The sequence below is a fragment of the Curcuma longa genome, chromosome 3, assembly GCF_044706935.1.
Source record: "Curcuma longa cultivar G26 ecotype Majalengka, Jawa Barat chromosome 3, ITB_CL_G26_1.1, whole genome shotgun sequence".
Classification (NCBI taxonomy): Eukaryota; Viridiplantae; Streptophyta; class Magnoliopsida; order Zingiberales; family Zingiberaceae; genus Curcuma; species Curcuma longa.
This window is the reverse complement of record NC_133863.1, coordinates 11,306,342-11,317,594: the sequence shown is the minus strand read 5'-3', so window position 1 is coordinate 11,317,594 and position 11,253 is coordinate 11,306,342. Positions and strand designations below refer to the sequence as shown.

Genomic DNA, 11,253 nt, shown 5'->3' with positions numbered 1-11,253 from the left:
ATGAGTTCGGAAGGATTTAGGGCTTTGGGAACCTTTCATAGAGTTATGGGTTGGTTGGGCCGTCCATTATCGTCCATTCAATCCTATAATGGACCCAAATTGGGCCGACTGGATGGCCCATTTTGTTCTCGCACTAGTGCTTCTGCCCTAACAAGTTGGGACTTCAGAATAGACATGTCAACCGATCAAACTGCTTAGCATGAACAAAAACAAGAACAACAACAACAATCAAACCTTTATCAACTATATTGACATCCATTTTACAGAAACAAGTACCAAATATGTTCAGGTTGACATGTATAGCTTAAAAACTGGTAGAATATCACTGTGCATAATGCATAATAATGGCCACTAAAAAGTATTCTACGAAACAAAGTAGTATTTACTGAAGTTGAGTGGCAAGGATAGATGTGTAGATCTAAGATTGTATCAAATCGTTTCCATTGCGATGATTCGGCCAATCATAATTGCAAGTACAGTTCTGTAAAACTTCCATAATAAATTATTGCAAGGGTTCTTGTGGAAGCAAATACTTGCTCCTGCAACAATTAAGAACATGGATCAACTAATAGAAGTACCAGTGTAACTCTTAGAAACTGGCTATCCATCTTCTTGTGTTTGTACTGAGAAATTTCGGCTTTATGATTGGAGGTAAGCATCCACTGTAATTAAGAACAGATAAAGAAATTATATAATGGTTAGAATATGAGTTAATTGAAGAATAATGAGCTTTAATGAGGATCCAGTTTTTTTCCTTCAGGATACTTCCACTTACCTCTGTATTTCAGTCGAGCTCGGATGATCATCTTGGTAGTTAGTGTGGCTGAAAGAAACTATCCAAAGGAGTAACATTACTGTAGCAAAAGTTCCTCTTTACTTCATAGTGACCAAAGTATCTACAATTAATAAGAATACAAAATAACATCTCCAGTGATTGGTAGAAGTAATAGAATCATCATCCATCCCCATTATGAGCGATATTTTGGAGGAAAATATGAGACAAGCAAGCACAAAGAGATTGTTGCAGTCATAAAGGCCACCTGTGATCAGCAAAAAACTAAGGACAAGTACAAGAGACTTTAGTTGGAATCTAGAGACTCGAAGGGTTCATGGAAGAATGAAATGTTACAATTCATGGAAGCGAGAGACAAATCCCGCTCCGTATTACTATGATAGAGTAATCATCATTGTTGTCATCAAGCCATGTTTGGGATTGGCTACAATAACACAAGTTAGTACTAGAAGTAAATGATAACAGATATCAGGAAAATAAATGATAAAGCTATGAGATCTTCTAAGAGTTCCTATTAAAAATTTGTCTTTTGCAACCACATCCTTTTACTGTAGTAGGTTCTTCAAAGATTGTAATTGCAGGAAGTAAATTTACAATTTAAGCTATCAAACAATCCAACATTCAAACTTTTTAACTCTCAATTGTTTCTACAGGTAGCATTATATACAATGGTTTCTCAGAAACTTTGAGAATGATATAGTGTTGCTCCTGGTCTCCTGTGTGTCTAAAAGGTGACAATGCAAGCAGTTCAACTGATGATAAGAAACTTCAGGATGCTAATATTGCAAATGTAATTGATATGAATTAGGGCAAAATGATTCATGAGAAAAAAAATATTGCAGTGCCAATGAACGATGTATAGAGAAACTCAGAAAACCAAAAGAAAATTTAGATTATAATCCCATAACAGTAAAAATAGGTACATGGGACCTTGCAGGGACTTTTTGGGAACTGTAGGGTAATGAAATGGCACAGCCTTTTCTTCAAAAGGAATCACATTAATAAAACTACTATAGGAATTCATGCAGTTAATGTCACAGACAGTCACTCCTGCAAATCCTACATGACTGGCTTTCATCTGTATCGATCAACATCAGACACTACTACATTAGTATTCTGCAAAACTGATCTCTAATTAATGCTGTGAACCATGTTAAAGCTTGACATCTCGTGTACAGGTGGAACATGCCTCATTATGGTTTCCAAACAAATAACAATGAGCCAACATTCCCTCTTTCTGAGGCTGACTTATTTTGATCCACTTGAACTCACCAGTAATATATATAAAAGAATGGTGCTCTACTCCGTGCTAATGCTCCAATAGATATGAGAAGTAAAAATAAAACAATTCTCGAGGTTCTTAAAGATCCACCATAAAAGAATTGACAGAACAAAGGAAACCCTGAAACTGTCTTATTCTTCATTTGATTTGAAGTATATTTTTTCAACTAGCACTGGCCAATCTTCACCTAGTTGACGCGGATTCAACTCCATTGCCACCTTAAAATCCTCCACAGACATGGAGTTGCATGTTTTCTGCCTTTGTGTGTGCTCTGAAGACACTGGATTATTCTGTACATAAGTATGATTGCCAGACCGGACACCATTTATGGGGTTGACCTGAGCTTGCTGCTTGAAGCTTGAATGCCTCGGATGGTTCGGCCTTGCTCCTACTAATTCGGCACATGATCTAATTAGGCACATCAAATAAGCATCAATAGCTTTATTTAATAGATTAGCGCAGTCCAATTCAACTCCCACCAAGCCATGTGCTTCTGCTATTTTTTCCATCCTTTTCTTCAGAGCCATGCTGTCGCATAATTCTCCAGAGTAAAAGCAGCTGCTGCCGAGACTACAACTGCTAGAATCAGTTACCGAAGTGAAAGATCTTTGTGCCCCGCCTATACTTGCAGAACAGAAAGGAATCCCAAGTGGGGCCTGTAAAGGATCTCTCTTGGTGTTAAAGTCACCAGTTTGTCGCAATTCTTTTGGATCCTCCACAGTCACATTATCAACCACACCATTGATCTCATGAACAGCTTCAGCTTGATTGCTAGGTGTAATGCATTCTGCCCTCAGTCTCTTCATAGGTGGTTCAGAGGAATCATCTTGCTGCTGCTGCTGGATGAGTCTTTTTAAACGGGAAGGAGCAAGGAATCCATTCTCTCTAAGAACATTGTTGTCTGATGACACAGAAGATTGAAGAGCAACTTCTGTTCTTCCATTCTGTATGAGAGAAGCACCAGGGTGGTCTTTGGTTCTCTCATCATAGTTGACCAATTTGGACTTGTGGATTGGTGTTGGCGAGATGTGCCCATTAGTCAATACAGTGTTTTTTGAAGATGAAGGTGCAGCTACATGATTAACCACATTTGCATCATGGGATGGTTTCTTTCCAACAGCCTTAAAAGCAGCCTTATCAAGGGAAATTCTGGGTGGGATTTTCGCCTGTAAAGCATTTGTAAGGATTGCACGAATAAGTTGATTGTGCAAGGAGATATTCTCCGGGCCAAGGAGAGGAATGCAGAACTTGTTGAAATCTGACTTGCTCATCTTCTGAGCCAACAACCCATTCAAAGAAACAAAATATCGCTGTGATCGCTCACGCCCAAGATTTTTAACTATCTGCATCTTGAGATCTTTGGCATTGATCCGGCTGTACTGCAAAGGCTCTGATCTCGGCATCTCTCAGTGAACGGCAGCCATGTTACTTAGAAAATCAACTCTGAGCTACAAAATGCCCTTGTTGTCTTCTAATCAAATAAACTAAATCTTGAGGCGCTTCCAAAATATTGAAGGAGCAAGAACCAGTCACATCGACCCCATCTCAAAACAAGCTGGTCAAAATCTCAATTTCGGGCCACAAAAAACCCTAGACCAAAAACCGGGCACTAGAAGGCAATGTTCCCGAGCTCCAATCTAGTTGAAAGACTCGATCTTGAAGTAAATCGCGATCAAGTCGGGCCCAAACCCTAGAAGAACTGGACCCAACTCGAGAAGCAAAAGATTCCGGGGTCAGGAGCTCGAGAATGATCACATTGCATACTGCCTCCGGAACCCTAATCCGCACTCTCCGATCGACAACCCGTCTGAAGCGGCGCGTCAGGGCGGAAGCGGAGGAAAAAGGGCGAATAAGGTGAAAAAAGAAGATCGAACCTTGGCAGTGGGGCTGCGAGGAGGAGCGCCGGAGCTGGCGTCTTGAAGCAAAGCCGCGCCGCAGGTAGCGATACGACTGCGAGCTTCCTTGACCTAGAAAGGGTTTCGATCCTCTTCCGTCGTCGCCCTCTCCTCCGCTTCTGTAGCCAGTGCTGTTCCAATCAATCTCTGCCTCTAAATCATCATCTTCCTCTCTTCCTCGCCGTGATTGCTCAGACTTCGTCTTCAAAATTGGATTCGTTCGAAAACTCCGGTGAATCGCAGCGGAGGCAAAAAACGACGGCATAAAGAAAAATAAATATATTATTATGATATTAACTTTTTTCAAAAATTTATTTCATCCTTGAAATATTTCGATTTGCAAAATATTTACATGATCCAAATCATTTAGCCACCGCAAAGAACAATTTTTAATGAATAATAATTATCCATTTCTTTCACTTAAACCTTTTTTTTTCACTTTTGGGTAAATTTGAGAATACGAACTACTCCTCCCACCATCAATATCTCAAATTTTTTATTCTATTAAAAAATCCTAATATATAGTGTATTAGTTAAGATTCAAATAATTAAATTTATTGTTACTAATAATAATACTAAAGTCTCAAATTTTTTATTTTATTAAAAAAAAGTCCTATCACTAAATTTATTGTTACTAATAATAATACTAAAGTTTGTTTTAAGGCTTTTAAGATATTTTTGAAATGACTAGTGATCTAAAAATTAATATGTAGTGTACCATAGTTAAAAATTAACTCCTGAATGCCTAATTAACTACAAAAATACATTATTGTTACACTACATTATAACCCTAAGGGCATTTATGAGACTACCTAATTAACTACGAAATAGTTGAGTTGGTGATAACAAGACTAGAGTTGCAGAAGTAGACAAGAGTTCGAATCTCGACGAACATCAAAATAATACTAGTTTCTTTCATCGTAATCAATTATAATCGTATGACCGATCGTTTGGAGCCGCTGGATAGACACTTCCCCCTCCTTCCATTGCAGCAACAAGGCCTCGACCAATGATCCAATGGGCTCGTATTTGGGCCGTGGCCTAAACATCTTAGTGAGGATGAAAATTTCACCACATTCTTTTTGTATTCATTAGTTGAGCTATTGCCTAAAAAAACGTTACAGGCATCACTTCACAATTTTATAGATATAGTTAACTATATCTTATACAATTATGTGTGTAAAATATTTTAATTAATGATTAATTATTTAAATTTATATATAGCCTATATAATTAAATAATGAAAAAGCAAAACATAGGAGAATTTTCTATATCATTTGTGTTCGTTACTAACAACAACAACAAAACAATAGGTAAGTTAATTATTATTTATTTTTATTTTATAATAAAAATCAAAATGATGGTCATCATGTATATATAAAATCGTCATTGACACAAAATCCCATCTATAATTAAAATCAAATGTGCATCTCATTTAACACAAACGGTCAAAAATATCCTTGCATTATCTGATTACTTGATCATACAGAAGTTAGCATATAACTTCTACAATGTATAAAAGTTGATTGCTAGCTTCTATACCGTGTAAAAGTTGATTGCTAACTTCTACACGGTGTAGAAGTTATATGTTAGCTTCTACAATGCATGAAGTTGCAGATTGTAATTATATAATATATTTATTTGAAATATAATGAGTATCATAGAGTCTTCATCAATTGTTTTACTCATTAAAATATTATTTTAATTAAATTATCACTCAGAGAAGTAAAATTAAAATAATATAAAATCATTATTGTAGAAGTTAGCAACTAATTATTGTACGATGTAGAAGCTACATGCTAGCTTCTACAAATGCTAACTTTTATCTAATAATGTTCATTTAAAATGTAATGAGTATCATGTAGTTTCCATTGTCATTATTTTTCTCATTGAAATATTATTTTAATCAGGTTATCACTTTAAAGAAACAAAATCAAAATAACATAAAATCATTGTTATAGAAGACTAATTGCTAACTTTTGCACGTTATAGAAGCTAACATGTAATTAGTACATCGTGTAGAAGCTACATGTCAGTTTGTACATGACTGAATAATCAGATAATTTGGATAGTTCATATTAAATGGGTGTCTCTGATTTTAATTAGATGAGATGCCAACTTAATTTTAAAATCATGATTATTTAAAACTATACCTACTTTCTCCCTAACAACAAGCATATCTAAAAATTGAGAAACTTTAGACCGAGTTTAGATACGTCCCCAAAGATTCAATGTCGTAAATCTATAAAAGATACATCTAAGATTTGCCAAAGTTATCACAAGATTCCAAAGCTTACGGATGTCTCAAATCAAGATAAACAAACCAGTTTGGCCGGTGTGACTGTCTCAGTCCTTCCAGAATATTCCAACAAAGTAAGTCAAAATATTAATAATTAAGATAACATAAAAAGAAAAAGAAAAATAGTTAGGTAAACATCCCACATCATGTTTATAAACTACAATTTTTTTAAAAAATAAATTATGCAGTCGGTTTTCCCGACATATTGACCGGTTTGAGGTGGATATAGATAGACACGTAGCAGTCAACTATAATTTAATTAGTCAAGTCCTTAACAAGTAACCTAATTGCCATAATTAGAACTAAGAGGCTGATTAACGCTAAGATAATTTAACGGTGGATGTATCTATTTGTTCTATAATTAGAAGGAAACAAATAAAGTAAGAAATTATATGTCCATCTATTTTTTTTATAAAAAAAGGGAAAACACATATTGAATTAAAAATCCGATATATGCTGGTCAAACGGATATCAGTCGCTGTTAAAACACGGCGTAACACCGACACGTTTTCGCGCAATTAAAAACCGGGCCCCACAACCTTTTCGCTCGCGCTACTTTGCGGATCCCCTGCAACTATTTGCCAGGAAAACATTAGCCGGGCCGCTCTGCAGCCTCCGCGTCTCGACGGAGGCGCCAGTCGTTGGAGGAGGTACCCGTCGCCTGTCCTGAACTTTGGCGCGGATGGCAAAGGCGGGAGCGTTGACGTCATCGCCATCGTCAGGAAAACTCTGCTTTCGGAATTAATTAATTCACCCAGAGAAGAGAAATAAGGATGTGCTCTAGTTTAAATGGAGCCACATGTTTAATATCTAAATAATAATGACAAATAGCAGTCAAGCATATCTGACCTGGATTTTAGAATTATGGGAGTTTAATTTTTTCACGCGTTAGTAATTATAGCCCTGCTTCAAGAATTATAAATATTAAATAAGAGATGAGATAATAATTAATTGAAGATTTTGCACACCTCGTGGCTCACGGGGCCCACGTCGGCACAGCGACAATACGTGGATGTGGTGCCACCAATGCCTACCCGTTTTAAAGTTCCCGTATCATTTCGCCTGGTGTCGGAGCCGCCACGTATTCACCGGTCTCTCTAAACTATGTCAAAGTTCACGTCACTGACTATTTCTTTGTTGCAATGACACCCGCTCCATCACTCATCAAACAAGCGGACCCATGTTTGGTCCCACCAATCAGAGAACGGGTGCCGATGTGTACCATCTGGTGGTGTCGTCGGGTTGCATTCTTCTATTTAACCCGTTAAACCGATTTTTAAGTTCGAAGTTAAACTCGAAAGGAAGAGCAAATGGCGAGTGAAGCGGAGGCGAAAGGAAGAATTTGGGAGCGCAGGCGGTGCGACGCGTGCAAGGCGGCGTCGGCGGTGCTGTACTGCGGCGCGGACGCGGCGTACCTCTGCGGGGTGTGCGACGCGAGGGTGCACGGCGGAGCGGAGGTGTTCGCCGGCGGCGGGCGCCACGAGCGCGTTTGGGTCTGCGAGGTGTGCGAGCAGGCGCCCGCCGCAGTCACCTGCAAGGCGGACGCTGCGGCGCTCTGCGTCGCCTGCGACGCCGACATACACTGCGCCAACCCCCTCGCCCGCCGCCACGACCGCGCCCCGCTCCTCCCCTTCCTCGAGCCGCTCAAACCCTACTCCGCCGTAGCCGCGTTCCTGCTCAACGAGGAAGATGCGGCGACGGACGCGGCGGGACCCAAGCAGACCGGAGCAGCGCCGGAGCTTAACTATACGGATTACCTCTTCTCGGATGTGGATTCGTGCCTTGGCATGGAATACGCCGCTTCGATAGCAGCGCAAATCCACCAGACGGACAGCGTCGTTCCCTTCCTCTCCAAGCTCGCCGGAGTCATCGAATCTCGGCCGCCTCCGTCGTTCCTCCAGCCCGATGCCTCCGTCGAGTTTGACCGTGGCAGATCGAATCCCTCCTACAGCTCCTACCTCACCCAATCAATGAGCCACAGCGTAAGTACACACCAAGCCCTCAGATCTAAGAGCCCTTTTTGATGCTGATCTACGATTTCTTACCCGATTGCGGTTGGATCGTAGCAGGTATCGTCGTCAGAGGCGGGTGTGGTGCCGGACGGGAGCGCGAGCGGGGGCACAGCGCCAGACGTCGCGAATGCCTACACCGGAGCGGCGGCGCGGACGGATCGGCAGGCGAGGGTGATGAGGTACCGAGAGAAGCGGAAGAGCCGGCGGTTCGAGAAGATGATCAGGTACGCGTCTCGGAAGGCCTACGCCGAGTCGCGGCCGCGGATCAAGGGGCGGTTCGCGAAGAGGGACGAGGTGGAGATGGAGGTGGCGGCGGCGGCAGAGTTCGCGTTGGTGGAGACCGACTACGGCCTCGTGCCCTTCTGATCCTGTTTCGTGTTTGGTGGGTAGTGTATTTACTAATGAATAAAACAAAAATAGAAGGTAAAAAAAAAAGAAAAAAGGAAGCGAGGGGATTTTTTGATCCTCTCCTTTTATTTTTCTTTTAAATTTGGAATTTAACAAAATTTCAAAATTTCCTGAAATTTTGTCTAATCGTATTATTAAATTATAGTGATAGGTGGGGATTTGATTCGCTAAGAGATAAATTTTTTTAATGATTCTATTATTGAATTTGTGGGGACTTCAATTTTGATTGTCACTTCAAAAGTCATAAATTGAAGTATTAAAAATTTATATTATAATTAGATAGAGTTTAATGTGATTATTTATAATAATTTTAGTTAAATTTATGTGTCAAAATAATTTCAAATAATTCTCATCTATTTTTTATATTATAGTAGTTTAATCAAAACTACTCTGCGTTATAATAATTTTAACAAAAAAATAAGATAATATTTAATCAATTTTATTAAAATTAGATCCGTTTTGGTTGAAGCAATTTTAACCAATATACACCCGTATCAATCCATCCCAAACTTTTATTTCCATATCAATCAGAAACTGTATTCTCATTTCGTTTGTCCTCATCAATCAACTTACTTTCCTTTATAGCATGAATAGTGCAACGATAAAATGTGTTGATCTACATAATTCACATATATTATATATCATATTGCCTGTTTTATATTTATTTATTTTTATTTTATTTTTGAATGATCACATACTTAAATATCTTCCATCTCTTAAATTTACAGCATTCTTCATATATTCTCTCTATATTTTTAATATACGACTTTAATTATAATCCTAACAATCTTTCTTTCAAATGAAGGTCACTATGGTTGGCCACATGCCTTACGTATACTACTGGGAACACCACTTACTATGATAGATAGAATTTACATATCTCTATAATAATATGATATTATTTATTTTAAATCTAAATCCTAATTGTTTTTATTATTGAACTTTACCTAAAATATCTTATACCAATAGAGATATCTTCCATCTTATGAATTCACAATCGAAATCTTACAAAAAAAGCAAGGAGGTAAGAGAGGTCTAAACCATGAAAATAATGGTAGAAGATTTCAAATAGAATCTATGATATTATAAATTATCAAGGCAAGTGGTATTTCACGGAAGACGTGCGCCCCAACACAGTGGGAAAGAGTGGTCTCAATTAGAGCATGGTGGTCCTTTGTTTGAAGGGATGATTGTTGAAATTACAATCAAAGTTCTATATTGGAAAAAATCATGAGTTTATTAAATAAAAGATATTTCTATTAGTATTGGGGTATTTTGAAAAAAGTTCAAAAATAAAAATCACAATAACTTAGATAAAATAGATAATATTATAAATTCTATTTTATAAACTCATGATATTCTTTATGTATTTTCAACATAAGACTTTGATTATAATCTCAATAAGATATTTTCATAATTAATCAGACATTCATGGATCAATTTCAAATTATGATGCACTATGAATTAATTTTCTATGTGGAAAAATAATCCTGGTTGTAGAGCGATATATTGTTCGTGCTTTGCTATTTACCCTATGTAAAAAATTTAAATGAGTCGAGCCAATCACCTTAGGATAATCTATTCAATAAGTTTTGATAAAAAAGTTTAACTGCAAAATTATTTTTGTTTGAAAAACAAACTGTGAGTTTTGACCATTTTTTTTAAATAATGAAAATAATTTTACTGCTTAAACCAATTCAGAAAAGACCATAATATCTTTAAAATTATAGAAAATTGTACAATCTAAGGATAGAGGGAAAAAATATGTATGTGAAAAACTTAATTAGTCACTCCGGCGCCCTTGGGTCGCGTCACCGGGCGGTGAACTCGCCGCAGTCTCCGTCTTCTTCTCGTCTGTCACGGCCGCGGCGTCCCCGGCGTCGTCGCTCCTGTGGGCCAAGGAAGACGCGGAGGAGACTCCGGCGGTAGGGGTGGCAAGGAAGGTGGGTTTGCAGTCGCCCGCCATGATGACGACGAAGCTCTCCCCGAAGGCAGGCGGGCGCTTGACAGGGACGCCGGCGGCGGTATGGGCAGACTCGGGGTCTGCGCCGGAGCCTCTTCCGACAGCAGCGTCTCCTTCGGAGTCGAGATATGCGGAGAGCTTCCAGTAGGAGCAGGCGAGGATGAGGAGGGCCAAGCCGATGAGGCCGAGCATGACGGCGAGGCCGCCGAAGAGGTACGGGACGGGGGAGTGCAACGCCGAGTGAGGAAGGCTGGTGGGTCGGTGGGTGGCATTCGGTGGCGACGCGACGGCGGCGGAGCTGTGGAATCCGTTCATCGGCCTCATTGTAAAGTCTTGAGCTCTGCTTCGAGTGGCGTGTTGTTGTGTGGTGTGTAGATGAGCAAGCATTTATAAAGATGGCTAATTCAATTTATGCAAATTTGATTAAATTTGAATAATTAAATTTGAAAGATTTCTAAAATTTTGTAAAGTTCAATGAGATCTGCTAGCAATGTGAACAAAATAAATAAATAACTATTTTCCTCACAAGATATTTGTAATTATATATTAAGATAATCAAATGACATGATCCCAACAAAATATTCCTCCTTAAAATTTGTAT

At 38.9% G+C, this 11,253-nt stretch overlaps 3 protein-coding genes across 3 annotated transcripts; 1 reads left to right on the top strand and 2 right to left on the bottom strand.

Moving 5' to 3' along the window:
* Positions 1-1,668: 1,668 nt before the first annotated feature.
* On the bottom strand, positions 1,669-4,219 carry LOC141824727 (uncharacterized). Its single transcript, XM_074712056.1, has one exon. The coding sequence runs from the start codon at positions 3,476-3,478 to the stop codon at positions 2,207-2,209; it is 1,272 nt and encodes a 423-aa protein (XP_074568157.1). The 5' UTR covers positions 3,479-4,219; the 3' UTR covers positions 1,669-2,206.
* A 3,351-nt stretch (positions 4,220-7,570) lies between these two features.
* On the top strand, positions 7,571-8,815 carry LOC141824510 (zinc finger protein CONSTANS-LIKE 3-like). Its single transcript, XM_074711817.1, has 2 exons — positions 7,571-8,251; positions 8,339-8,815. Exons 1-2 carry the CDS (start codon positions 7,580-7,582, stop codon positions 8,645-8,647), a joined length of 981 nt encoding a protein of 326 aa, XP_074567918.1. The 5' UTR covers positions 7,571-7,579; the 3' UTR covers positions 8,648-8,815.
* Positions 8,816-10,385: 1,570 nt separating this feature from the next.
* Positions 10,386-10,995, bottom strand: LOC141825379 (protein GLUTAMINE DUMPER 3-like). The gene has a single exon (XM_074712762.1). It carries the CDS (start codon positions 10,974-10,976, stop codon positions 10,473-10,475), a length of 504 nt encoding a protein of 167 aa, XP_074568863.1. The 5' UTR covers positions 10,977-10,995; the 3' UTR covers positions 10,386-10,472.
* Between the last annotated feature and the right edge of the window lie 258 nt (positions 10,996-11,253).